At 37.1% G+C, this 14691-nt stretch overlaps 1 protein-coding gene and 2 pseudogenes across 1 annotated transcript in view; 2 read left to right on the plus strand and 1 right to left on the minus strand.

Moving 5' to 3' along the window:
• Nucleotides 1–14323, plus strand: part of LOC149261677 (agamous-like MADS-box protein MADS2) — a 270101-nt gene extending 255778 nt beyond the window's left edge. The window contains exon 3 of the mRNA XM_089370321.1: nt 14258–14323. Within this exon, the coding sequence (XP_089226447.1) occupies nt 14258–14323 (66 nt within the window). The remainder of the gene's footprint in view (nt 1–14257) is intronic.
• On the plus strand, nt 4948–5609 carry LOC149261678 (truncated basic helix-loop-helix protein A-like; annotated as a pseudogene).
• LOC149261679 (ribosomal RNA small subunit methyltransferase, mitochondrial pseudogene) lies at nt 8567–12309 on the minus strand (annotated as a pseudogene).
• Nucleotides 14324–14691: the final 368 nt, after the last annotated feature.

The raw sequence follows: 14691 nt of genomic DNA on the forward strand, positions 1-14691 counted from the left end.
TAATTCTGATTTGATGATAACCACTTTTTAAATCTAAATTTGTAAAATATCTATCTCCACTCAAACAATCCCTCAAATCTTCGATTATAGGTAAAGGAAATCTGTACTTGGATTGTTATCTTATTGATTTCTCTCGAGTCAGTGCACATTCTCCAACCCCCATCTTTCTTTGGGCTCAACATTGCTGGCACTATGCAAGGACTCAAACTCTCTCTTACTAGTCCCTTGTCTAATAGTTCTTGAACATGTTTCTTGATCTCTTCATTCTCTATGGGAGTCATCCTGTCAGCTACTTTATTAGGTACATTTGCTCCTCAAATCAAATCTATGTGATGACTGATTTTTCTAATGGGTGGTAACTCATCAGGAAAATCATCTACAATAATATCACAATAGCTGTCCATCATCTCTTGAATTTCAATGGGTAAATCAGAAACTTTTGTGGAAGTAATTGCTACCTTGGGTTTACAAACCAATGCAAAACTTACCTCATCTTCCTCCATCTGCTGTAAGTACTCCTTTCCACTCAGCAAAAGGGTCTTTGAATCTAGTTTCTTCGATGTATCCTCTTCTTCTAGCAGCAACAATGTATGATTGACAGCATCATTGCTGAATTTGTATGTGTTCTTATTTCCATCGTGCATAGCTCCTTTGTCATGCTACCATGCTATACCCAAAAGTATATGACACACATGCATAGGCATCACATCGCACAGGATTTTGTCTCTGTATTTTGCCAACTCCAACTCTACTTCACATTGCTCATTCACTACCAACTGATATCCCTTTTGAAGCCATGATACCTTATAAGGTGTTGGATGTTTCTTTGTTTTCAATTTCAACTTCTCCACCACTTCTCTGGAGACCAAATTATCTGTACTACCACTATCTATTATCATTTGACAACACTTCCCTTGAACTTTGCAAGCAGTCCTGAACAAGGTTTTCCTTTGTGCTGGTTCAACAATTTCCTTAGCTGGTTTTAACAAAATTTTGTTGACTACCAAAGATTCTCCCTTCTTTCGTTCATTCTCTTCATCTATTACCTTTGTTGCTTCCTCTTCATCTTTTGCAACAATTGCATTCCTCTAATTCATTCCTATGTTTTCTGGGCACTCATAAGCTCTGTGTCCAGAAACAGAGGAATATGCCAGAACCACCTATGCACGCATCTATGTGGAAATGGACTTCAGCGCCGAATTCCCAGCTAAAATAAACCTAAGAAGTAAAGACTATGTCTGGAACCAGAAACTCGATTATGAAAGTGTCCTCTTGAGATGTCGATCCTACTTTGAGACAGGACATCTAGCCAAAAATTGCCCAAAAGCCTCCCAGAAGAATTATGCTAGAAAGAATCACCACAAATCTACATGGTGGGAAGGAGCACAAAAAGAACATTACACTGTCATCAACGAAGAACACTCTCCAGAAAACTCTGAATCATAGGAAATCGGGAAAGAAAGAAACAACTCTTAAGACAAGCATGGGGAAAGCCCCGCCCAATAGCAAAAAAGTGAACTCGACAATCCCTCAAGCATCAACAGTTATGAGGATTCGAATACCGCACAAAATAAATCTTCATATAATAGCAAAGCAGATCCCCCAGACCAAACTTCTTCTCTAACTATCTTCAAAAGGACAAATACAATAGATCGCAAACCTAAGACACAAATGTCCCAAGAACCAGAAGAGATGAAGGAGATGCAAGATAAAGGAAGTTGGAAGACCATAGAGAAAAAAAAGAAAGCTACAGCACCAATCTCGCCAAGAATGACAAGAAGCCAAACAATTAAGAACTAAGAAAATTATAGGTCCGATAGACCAATTTGGTCTCAGTGGATGTTAACCACGATCATCATCATCATCATCAACATCTTACTTCTCTTCCTCTACGTCTTCCTCCTCTTCCTCTGGAAAAATTCCCTCTGCCACTTTCATTACCTCCTGTGGGTGCATGCTGACTTGAGTTGCTGCTAGCTCCATCTCCAGGTGTTGTAGATCTTCCTCTACCACCATGTCTTCCCCTTCCTCAGAAAGTACCTCTATTTCTGGCAAATTGCTTTCTCATGAGCTTTTCTTCAGCCTTCAGTACCATCTGATAAGCCTCTTCTATTGTTTTAGGAGACAATGCACTTATCTACTCTTGAATGTCCATTCTGAGACCATTCACATATCTGGCAACCTTCTCATCTGTATCTTGGATTTGTCCTGCTCTTATACTCACTTTGTAGAATTCCTTTATATATTCCTTTACTGTCACAGACCTCTGTCTAAGATTCTGCATCTATCTAAATAATGTTTGTTGATAGTCACTTGGCAAAAACTTACCTCTTAGTTTTGCTACCATCTTGTTCCAATTCTTAATTTGTTGTTTGCCAAGTCTTGTTCTTTCTACTTAAACTCCATCGCACCAAAGTTCTGCATGTCCTTTCAGTTTCGTGACGGCAAACTTCACATTTTTCCCTTCATCTGTTTCTTCATAATCAAAGAATTTCTCCATGTCATTTATCCAGTCAATCAATTCCTCAAGGCTTAAGCTTCCTGTGTAGATTGACACTTCAAGTCTAGGCTTGGATGTGGATCTCAATACTGACCTAAAGAATCTCATTTTAGGAGTTACATCTGCAGGTTATTCATCTTCTGTAGCACCAGCTTCAGGTTCACTAACATCCCTAACATCTACATCTCTTCCCATTTCCAATGCTTCCAATCTAGCTTGCATCTGTTGCATAGCTTCCAACACTTCAGCATTTACAACTGGTCATCCTCTTTTTCGACTACCACCTCTTCCTCCAACTCTAAATGCCATGTTGGATTTCTTCTTCTGCCCCTGGAGATCCTATTCAATGTCAGTAGGTTGCTATGATACCACAAATGGTGGCTAGGGTGTAGGCGTAAGTGACAAACGTTCAAATCCGGAAACTATTTCTTCCAATTCTGGTGGAATTTCTTCTTCAATTTCCTTCGGAGTCTCAGTCATTTACCTCCAGAGTTAGATACTTTGCTAAATTAGCAGAACCACTAATTTAGTCGCAACCGCCAAATGCTAAACAATTCCTTCAAACCTTGCATATGATAATCACAAGTTCATCGGTAAGGTTTCTTTCCTTATTAATGATGCGATGTGATATTTATCGGTGCGCTTCGTATCGCATATCACATCTCGCAACTCCGTCGGCCGATTCGTTCACTCTTGAACCTTGCGATCTGATGTTAACCAGCGATCCAACGGTCAAGATTAACAATGATCCGATGGTCATTGTGATATCGCATAAAGCTCTACGTGACCTTACGCCTCACGGAGTCGATAGACTTATCAACCACAGTTTATAAAATTTTAGGTCCGGACTTGAGATTAATGCCTGATGATAGTGGGTTTTAGATCTATGGCTCACAGGACTTCATATTACCACAATGTTTAATAACAGGGCCAACCCCCACTGTTGACTATGACACAATGCATTGAAAATGAAATCAACGGTTAATAATGAGTGCGGGACTTCAGTCCTAGATCAAGAATTCATGCACTTCTAACCCCGCAGTCGCTAATAAACAAAAGAAGGAAATTAAATACGAACATACCAGATCAATAGAACTCTGAGTTTAAGCCAAACTGGAAATTCAATGATATACAAAGATACTACGAAAGGACTCGACCCCTCCAGGATTGACCAATTTTACAGAGAAATGCAAAGAGATTTAATGTCTGCAATTTTAATCATATAGGGCAAGAACAAGCCGAATCTGTCAAAATCCTTTTACAATCATTCATAACTTATAGAAATACTATTCCATCCTAACTATCAAATCCTTAAACACTAGATCGAATTTTCCTAATCTTGTACAATACCACATCTAGTCGATATTCTCCTTGGAAATCTCACTAAATCAAAACTGCATGAATTAATTACAATTCCATTCAATCCCTAAATCCTAGCTCAAATCCTATCTAGAAAGTTTGTAAATTGACAGCTAAAGGATCCCACTCCTTTGCTTGTAACATTCTTTTGGATTTTTGGAATAAATTCGAAGCCTTTTGCCTTCAAGCCTCATGCTCCTACATCAAAATCACATATTCTCTTTCTTCTTGATCGTTTCCTGCATGTATTTCCACAACTTCCACTCCTTTCAAAAGAAGGTAGTCATGAACATCATGAACATCTACCTTTTTCTCACAAAAAATGAGAAGAAGAGGGGGAGACTTTTGCAAAAATTTGAACAAATAAACAATATCTAACTCTTGTTTGACATACTCAACTTCTTGTATGAAATTGAAGTTTGTTGTATTTATAGTCACGGGTTTCACGAGAGCACTTCTTGCAAAATTCTAAATATTCTTAGGAATAGTTGCAGAGAAGAGAAGTGTTTTCCTTTGAGCTTTGAAAGGATAAAAAACCTCTTGTATGTCATCCTCAAAACCCAGATCTATCAATATATATGCCTCATCGAGGGTGGCGTACCTGCAACACAGATAAATTCATCTTACAATATTCATGATTTGGCTATTTGAAACATTTTAAAAATTGTTTGAGATAAACATTCTAACTCTGGTGAAACCCATGAATTTAAATAAACAATCATGCCTCTTGTTTGACATAATAAACATCTCGTATGACATCCAAGTCTATTGAACCACCCCTGCTTATGTTTATAGTCACAGCTTTCACGAGCACTTCTTGCAAAATTCTCAATCTTCTTAGGAATAGTTGTGAAGAAGAAAAGTGTTTTCCTTTGAGCTTTGAAATGATAAAAACACTCCCGTATGCCTTCCTCAAAACCCAAATATACCAATCTATTTGGCTCATCCAGGATGAGGTAGTCGTAGCACAGATAAATTAAGTTTGTAATCAATCCGAGGTATGTGTGATAAGTTATTAAATGAAAATAAAAGGCTTAGATAGAGCTTATCTTGGGAAAAAGGATGAAACAACTATAGTTATAATTGTCGAGGGGATGAGAAAGGTAATGGCTTATTCTTCAAGTGGGAATGCAAATCTATCAGGACGTCTTGATGATGAAATATGTCAAAGTAGACTAACGTTCCAGATGAAAGAAACCCTTCAGAACATAGGGTGGACATACTCGGTATCTCGAAAGTATTTGGCAAAGCAAGGAAGACTTGTTTGGAATAATGGGATTTTAATTGAGAATACAAAAAGAAGGAAATGTGTCAAGGGATGGACGAGGAGATGCACATACAGGAAGAGATGCATGAGAAGAGAACTCTTCAATTAAGAGAACTATTTCAGTCCCTTCCTACTGAAGGAAGTAGTAGTCTTCCAACAAGACAACAATACAAATTGTAATCACCAGAAGATATCACATATACAGAGTGGTTCAATTTAACCTGTATGTCCTATGATTTCCCACCTTCTGTTGGATAACCTGACGTCATGCTAGAAAGAGGAAGTCCATTATGGCTCAACAACGCAGGGGAAGCACATCCCAAAATGTTCAATCGACATCTTCTTGCAAAGGGTTCTGGAATTCAGATAGTAGTGTGCCTTCCCTTCACAGAGGGCATGCTCAAGCTTGGTGTTATAGATTTGGTTCATGAAGCTCGTGATGTTATAGAACATATCATGAGTTTTTTCATCGGTCTGTTATGATTGCTATTTTTTGAGCTAACGACATCAGAGAGGGATTGGAAGAATGAAACTATAACGATCAAATGATCATTTTCTTATCTTTCCATGTGAAACAAATGAAAGATGAAATTGTATGAAAAATAAATAAAAATTTATGAAATCAAAATCAATTCGAGGTGTGTGTTCATAATTTGAAATCAAATCTAGATTTTTCAGGATAATTTGCATGTGGATAATTTTCAACTACTATGTTATTTCAGCTATGTACAATTATAGTGTTATTGTTATGTTATTCAGTTGAAAAATGAGATGAGATCAAATGGATCCGTGGACAAAATCATTGTATCGTATCTAGCCCTGCAACGCCACCTCCTACATCCACAATGTTATATATCTATACCAAAATGCCTTATAAATAGATCCTTATCGAGTATAGTATGGCCATCAGACCCATGGCATATGGCCAAGGGCAAAGATAGATACAAATTCCTCCAAATCGATAGTACATAGCCTTCCAAATCAAGATGCAGAGTCGTCTATCTCTTCGAAATGAAGATACCGAGCCATTTTTCCTTGACCCAAAATCCCTGATCTACACTCCACCAATATTAGTGAATACACTCCACCAATGTCACGAAACATTTAGTTGGTATAAGTAAGTGTACACAACATCCAACTTATATGCAATGTCGTGGGGATCAAATAATGGAGACGATAATTTTATGAGTAATGTTGGAATCAGTGATCAAATTTGAAGGGCAAGTCTTAATTTCATTTAGAAGGGCACATATTCAGGTCGCACTTCTATAATGAAAAGCAAAAAAAAAAAAGAGCAATTCAATTGACAACAATAAATTATTTTCAAATTTCTTTTTATTTTTTCACAGGAAAATGGTGGAACAACAACCACATGGATGTTGTATATAAGGCAGGTCTTATATGAGCCACAGGAAAATGGTGGAACAACAACCCCATGGATGTTGTATATAAAGCAGGTCTGATATGAGCCACAACTAATATATCGAATGCATTTACCATTAATGGATAAAAAGGAGACCTATATTCCTGCTCCAGTTTAGATAAGGATTAATTTTGTAGGAAATTTTTGTGACCAAAACGTTCAAGCCAATATACAAGTAGCTCAATCAAATTTAAGTTTATTGCATGAACGAAAAAATTTAGTAAAATTCTAAATAGGTTTAGGATTCAACAAACGAATGTACAAATGTGTATGTGTTTTTGGTATCTCCTTTTTTAATATGAAAACATACCAGGAATTGGGAATCCGCAAACAAATCAAATCCAGTATGTTAGGAAGCTTGTTGAATGCGCTCCTCTCCAAGCATAAATCGTGCTTAAACCTTGCTTGAAAGTCGTTTGCTGAATGATGAATCTATGCTCCTCTCCAACTTAAATCGTCATCAAACCTTGCTTTAGGCAACCTTCAAGCACAACCCAATGAAATTACAGACCTAATACATGGCCCATATTGACATCTAGTCGCTCTCAATTGAAACTACCAAATGTAATGGTATCAAGGGGTAGTTGTGACATAATAATTAATAAGAACTTCTATCATATGCACAATTAAAAAAAACAACTCGAAAAGAAACTGTTGTTTTTGAAATGGGAACAACTGCCAAATGTAATGGTATCGAAAGGTAATTGTGACATAATAATTAACTAGCATTTGCATCAGATGTTGCAAAGGAAACGCCGTAAGGCATAAATTGAAGAACACAAATACAACACAAGATTACTTTGATAAATAATAAAAATATATTGACCACTCAAATCAATGCCCCATTAACTGGAACCACTTAGTAGACATATCTATCAACATTAGGATTATAAATCTTCATTATGCAGATAAATCTTCCCTATTGCTATTTTCATCATGAATATTGTTAGTTCATTGTTGTAAAGTGTTAGTGTGTTAAAATATACAAACAACACGTTCCACAACAACCTTTTGTCACATCCACATTTTAAAAAATGCCTTGGAACGTGATTGGAATCTCCCATATTGCTTTTTTCATTACGCAGAAAATCCTTCGATCAAGTCTTGTGTAATGTGCAAGACTAATCTTTGTGGGCAAGTCACCATTGTACACTATGATCCTTTAGAGCCTTTCAGGATTTTAGACTCTCTTTCAAAATGTTGGTATTTATATCGGGGCCTACCTTCTAAAGAGTGGTTGTTACCGACGGAGTCACAGATGAGGCTTTATTTAATGAGCAAGGAATATTTTCCCTCGTACTCCAACTTTAGAGTACAAGACACTAAAAAAATTATGCAGCTGAAAGTGATCCATCTTCAAGATATTTTTCCTGTCAGTTACGAACAAAATGTTTAAAACCTCAGTTCTGCGAAGAACTCTGTTAAGCTGGAATGTAAGAGTTTGCCTTGTATTTGACAAGAGCTTGAGAAAAACTTCACAGAGGAAATCGTTCAATAGGAGGGTTTCTTTTTCCCTTTTTCAGTTATATCTGTGATCATGAGTTTCCATTAACCCACAAGTTTCTTCGGATCAAGGTCTGATCTGTGAGTATTGAAAACTGTTTTCAGCACAAATTCACCTTAACATAAGCAGATTTCAGTCTTTTAACATACATCTCATAAGTCTTGACTAATGAGACAACCGACTAGGCTAAACTGCTGAAACCTATGTGATTCCATTCTAACTAACTTGAATGCATGCTGAGACGAATTGATTCAAGGTAAAATATTTGCAAAAACAATAGTTCCCAGAAGAAAAGGTTTCAAACATGTTGAAGAAAATAAATATGAAGAGATCAAAAAAACATAACTAATTCATATTGAAACACCTGTCTGCTTAAAGTATTGCTTGCAAAGAAAAGCCGAAGATGATTCGTCCTTTTAACCAAAAAGGAAAAATTCCTCCATTTGCTCATACAATGCAAATGTACCTATACTATTTGTTGAGAAATTGCTGCCATCCATGCTCTAAATGCCTTTAAAGAAGATAATCTTGGGGTGCAAATAAACAATAGCAGGGATATATGCCTTCAAGATTAAAATTGATGAACAGGAAGATTGCACCGAGAGTCTTATTCTTTCTGGTGAAACACATCAGAGTGAATCTATTCCATTCACTCAAGTCGACTGGAGGAGGCCATGCCCTTGGTTCGATTCTCACAATAGAGGAATCCACTTTAGGGCATGGCGTAAAATGCCTCTTGCTCGCATCCATAAGGAGCTTGGTACTGGCCAGAAGATCCACATTGACAGCCAGGCGATTGAAAAGGGAATCACCAGGCTTTGCCACAAGGCGGTGGCCAAATTCCTTCTGAAGCATGAGGGTGGCACTTCGAAACTTGGGCATGGTGGACAAAAGCTTGAAGATGAGCGGAGATGATATCTGGTAAGGTATATTGGCTACACATATGTCAAAAGTTGGCAAGTCTGTTCGTAGTATGTCCCCTCGCACCAACTGTCCATAACAGAAAAGAAAAAGGAGATAGTCATATTAGAGAAGAGCAACTTTGATTTATCGTAATCCCAAAAATTAATAAGGTATCACCAAAGACAGCAATCACAAGGAACAAAAAAGGAATTGCAAGAGACAATTACGAAGACATCACAAGGGAACCTGCAAAGCACATAGCTTAGGCTAACCTTGCAGTAAACAGAATCTCTTTCCAGTGCATTTTCCTTGTAAATCTGGCAGAAATTTTGCCAGAATCTTGAAATTACAGGCTTGAATTGCATAAATTTAATACTGAGGTGCCCAATTGGACATAAGGGGGTAGGGAATCCATCTGCAACATCAAATTTGCAAAAAGAAGAAGTGTTTTATTGCCAAAATTGGCATTTTTCATTGCCAGACAGAAAGTGCAGTATGTTACAAGATTATGGCTTCCCAAAGCACACAGGTACTTCTAAGCATCATTAGATTGGAGAAAGGTAGTAACTGAAGAAAAGAAGGCTGCTATCACATAAGCATGAGGACTTCACCCCATAGCCAGTTTTCATCGCATAGGCATGAGAAATTCACCCTAAACCCAGTTTTCAGATTGGCAAAGATTTGAAAAAGTTTTAATGTATGTGGTATTTCACAAATAAACCTTCTTCAGTATTGTTGTCAATGTAGGATTTTTTTTTGGTTGATGTTTCCAGTTTACAAATGCAGCAAGCGCACCCTTCTACATTATGGGATTATCACGATGAACTGAAGTCAGGTCATGCAGAAAGCATGCCCATTTCCATTATATGAATATCACAACAAACTATAGCAGGCTGACAACAGATATTCGAAAACATATGTCTCAGTGATTGTGGCAGAAGACCTACACCTTGCCCCATCCACATGGAGCCGGAGCCTGAGCCGCTGCTTACACAGGTGCATAGAAGCAATAGCTCATGGAGGGAAAACATGTCTCTGAGGATTTGAAACTTGGGGTGGGCATGAAGAGTCACAATCCATGTGGAATTGACATATTGTTAATGAGGTAAATAAGGTGAATGAATGTAAAAACAAGATGCAAAGGAAATTGGAACTCACCTCCAATCTCTGAGCCATTTCGGTCCCCTTTATGCGTTTGTGAACTACTTCGATCATCCGGGAATCGATCTCGACTGCGATGACTCTGTGGGCGGCCTGCAGCAACTCTAGGGTTAGATTTCCAGTACCCGGGCCGATTTCCAGGACGGTATCGCTTTCTCTCATGTCCGCTTTCTCAACGATGGATTTGAGAACACCGGGATTTGTGAGAATGTGGGATTTGTGAGAATGTGCTACCTGCTCAGTACAGCCTTGGGATCAATCAACTCCACCCACAGACAGTACAAGAAAAGCCCACCAACAGGGTTAGTGGGACGCATGTAGCACTAGAGAGCCCGGTTCAGCTGCCCTGATGAAACTATTCGATCTGCCAAATGAAACGCCCAAACCGTTTGGGCAACCCTTTTGAATCAACGATCAACGGCTGAAATTGTTGCAATCGTCTAACATATAATCGTGTGGCTTACACGATGACAGGTAAGCAGAGAGGGGAGTTGATTTCAGAGGGAAACGCCTTAAGGCGTAATAAGAATTTGCATCATATGCACAATTAGAAAAAACAACTCAACAGGAAACTGTTGTTTTTCAAATGGGAGTTTCTAAAATGGGACTTAAGTTTTAACATGAAAAGAAATTTACAAATTCAACATTCCTAAAATTCTAATTTTTTCATTCCTAAAATTCTAATTTCAGGAAAAATGAAATTTAAAAAAAAATTGACAATTTGACAGCACTTCTTAAAAAATTTTAAGATATTATTCCAAATTTTTTTTTAAATGACAAAAATCAATTTTTAAATTTTTTTTGACTAGTAAAATTTTCTTCTTACTTCTCTAACTTGCCAGAGACCCTTTGAAGGGCTCTGACGTGTTCAATTTTGATCCCTGGTTGGAATACAAAGCACGAAACATAAAACATTTTGATGAGCTTATTATTCCCGCAAAACAAGAAACAACCGCTACAACTGGAACTTGATAGAGGATGAGAAAAAACAACAATGAGGAGGAGAAAGACCAGGAACAACTGTCGGGAATGGAACTGAACATAGGAGCAAAACCAGGAGGGAAAAGGGGAACAAACAACACTCTCTAAAACTCATGCGTATGTAGACATGTTTCCATATTTCCCACTAGGTGTAGCAATCTCAATTACAATTTAAAATTAAATAATCTTAGGAGACTATTCAATATTGTTTAATTTAAGCAATTATAAAATACCATTAAAACTTTTAAATGATTTCTGACCACTTCTCATTTCTCGGAATGCATGTTTGTTTATGGGATTTTTGTTTTTCTCATCACTGATGAGGTTTGGTATGTTAGGAAACATATAATGCAAGTGATGAGGTTTGGTATGTTTTGAAGTATATAATCCAAGGCCCTAGGGATGACGATGACGATGAAGAAAATTTAACAGGAGAGAATTAAATATTTACTGAAAGAAACAATAAAAAATAACCACAACCGCAATAATAACATATACACATAATGCACAAAGTATTTTCTCTAGGAAATCCCCAACTCCACGGAAAATCTCACCCTAATCAAATTTCATTAGCCTTGGTAAAAACCCTAGCCTGCTAAGCCAAGTGAGCCTTCACCACTCACCTCCTTGACCTTCACTACAATGAAGTCATCCCAACTTTTTATAGGCTTCATTACATGCAATACCATCGGAAGAAAACCATTGTTACAAAATACCCTGTGCTCCAAAAGCAACATTGTTTAACTTGGTCAAACTTGACTCTAACCCCGAGTCAATTTTACCTAATATTTTCCTCTTAAAATTGACTTGGGATTCTTGACTAAATCCAACCAACCTTGCCAAGTGAGTTAGCCCAGTCCTGCTCACTCTGGCCCTTACCCCCCTCAAATTTTAATACCCGAGGTATCAATTAACCCAACATCCCCTATCACCTAAGTCTAACATAGACTTTACGAACGATTAACTAGAACTAAACATGCCATACCAGGTCTAATAGCCATATGCCCATTTACATGCAAAAATTTGACTTCATTATAATTTATTTATTATTATTTTAATTTATTGTTGTTATTTTCCTGATATTTCATCAACATTATCGCTATCTTTATACAGTAATCTGGAACACAGATGCACATGGTCCACTCGATCACCTCGTCCTCATTCTCATCCTTGAACACGCTCTTTTCAATGCAACCACAATGAGCGCTCATCTTCTATTTAATCAATCATTTTTCTTCACGCCCATTACTCTCGCAGAAATCCTTCACCAGTATTTCCACTAGTTCTACTCTCCTCCGTGTTCTCCCCAGTGTACTTTTTAACGTTTTCGGCAGTGCCAATTGTTGAGAAAAGATAGCATGATTCTGCCACAGATTCTTCGTGTGGGTTCATGCGTTAGAACAACCATTATTACGCCAAAGGATCCATGCCTTTATTTTCCTCATGGCATTGGTCAATACCTCATCTACTCCAAACTTCATCCTGTCAGATCTTTTGCCACTAGCTAAAAAAATGAACTTCACACCAATTAATATATCTCCTATCGTAGCTCCATCTTATCACTTTTCATGATCTCGGCCACAGGGACCTATTTGACCCTCGATTTTCCTATGGCATCAAGGACTACGATGTTCAGGAACTCCTCGGCCCAATCCCTACATTTCTCATAGTAGCCAAGAAAGGATTCCCATGCAACTATATATGGTGCCTTAATTTTTCCAACCATGCCTACGCTATAACTATAGCTTCATTCTGCTCTGGTTGCTGCTTCACACGATCCGTGGATCTCACCCACGTAGCAACTTCTTTCTTGTTGCTTTCGCTTGGGTCGAGGTCCTTGATAGCCACCTCCTCTTATCCTTTAGAAGATTATCGATCATAGATCTGACAGAAAGCCTTCTGAGTATTCACTGATGCTCACGAGATGTCCCCCGTGACTTACGCCCTTGATCAAGACTAATCCTTACCAGACTCTTGATTAAGGGCCAAGAAGCTTCCCTGTCCACGGAGACCGTTCATATGTCATCCTTATGGTCATCAATGCCGACAATTAGATCACCTAGGTCGTTGCTTTTCACGTGCACGTGTTTCTCTCTAGCAAGTCGACCACTCACGCAGACCACTCCATTGCACGAGGGCTTCTTCCACTGTTCCTTGGCATCCTCTTCTTGGCCCTGCTCAAAGACTTACATCCACTCTACAACAATGGATTTGAGTGCTAATGACGGTATTCCTCGCCATGGGAATTGTTATTCTCTGTAGAGTGCATCAACCAACATTGATGTCAGAATCACGCCTCCCATTTATTCATGCTACCTTTTCCCGTGGAATGGATACATTTTCCATCTATTTCAACCATTATCTTCCCGATCCATATCTGTATCAGAAAATTAGACCTCCTTCATTCACGAGGCCAAATAACCCTGGGTATAAAATCATCCTTTTGAAGCCAAAACACAACTTTTGGATCTGATACCAGATGAAGAAAATTTAACCAAAGATTTTTCTAATTATTTAGCGAGAAGAACAATAAAAAATATTGATGACAACAATAATAACACATACACATAATGCAGCTTTCATCACTCATTTCTTTGTCTTTCCTTACAATGAAGTCTTCCCAGCCTTCTATAGGCTTCATTACATGCAATACCATGGACAGAAAACCATGGGTACACAATACCGCATTCCCCAAAATCACCATTATTTAACACGATCAAACTTGACTCTAACCCCAAGCCAATTTTACCTAACATACAATGAGACTTTATTGTATAAATCTTTGAACTGTATATGGGATGCATAGTGATGTTCTATATGTAAATATTTATATTTTCTTTATTAATATACATTGAAGTCAAAAGAACATTTATTTCATATTATACATAATATTAATTATGCTTCATATTTATATTAAAATAATATTGATTTTTATTGATGTCATATTAGTTATATTTTATATTTATATTGAAAATAATATGTATTGTTTTTAGATCCTTAATAATATGTATTATGCAACCTCTTTCGATTTGTGGCATTCATTGTGATCATATTAAACTAAACATTTTGGTTTTGTTAATTTAGTTTAAAAAAAGTTAGCTGATTAATTTAGCTAAGAAAGATCCGATAAAGCGATTTATTTTTCATAATTAAGCGCAGGATTCAAACACGGAGTTGATGGAATTGAAGAGAAAGGCCGATAACTTACAAAGATGGAGAAGGTAATAACTTTTGACGAATATAAGTAACAATTATTTTTCATCATGTGACATTTTAATTTAAAATGTTACATTGCATGCAGCCATCTTATGGGTGAAGATCTTGATCAACTAAGTGTCAAGGAGTTGCAACAACTAGAACAACAACTTGAAGAAGGATTAAAACAGGTCAAATTGAAAAAGGTAATTAAAATCATTATTGTGTGATATCTTGATCATATTTAATAATGCAGTGATAATATTACATATTTTCATAAGTATTATATTAAAGAATATTAAATAAAAATTTAAATAATATAATGTTTGTTTTAAATGGATGAATTTTATAAAATAGATAAGAAACTTTTTAAATATTTTGATGGTTATGGCTCAAGC

The sequence above is a fragment of the Pinus tabuliformis genome, chromosome 6 (genome assembly GCF_031772625.1).
Source record: "Pinus tabuliformis cultivar Carrire ecotype Pingquan chromosome 6, CPIR1, whole genome shotgun sequence".
Lineage (NCBI taxonomy): Eukaryota > Viridiplantae > Streptophyta > Pinopsida > Pinales > Pinaceae > Pinus > Pinus tabuliformis.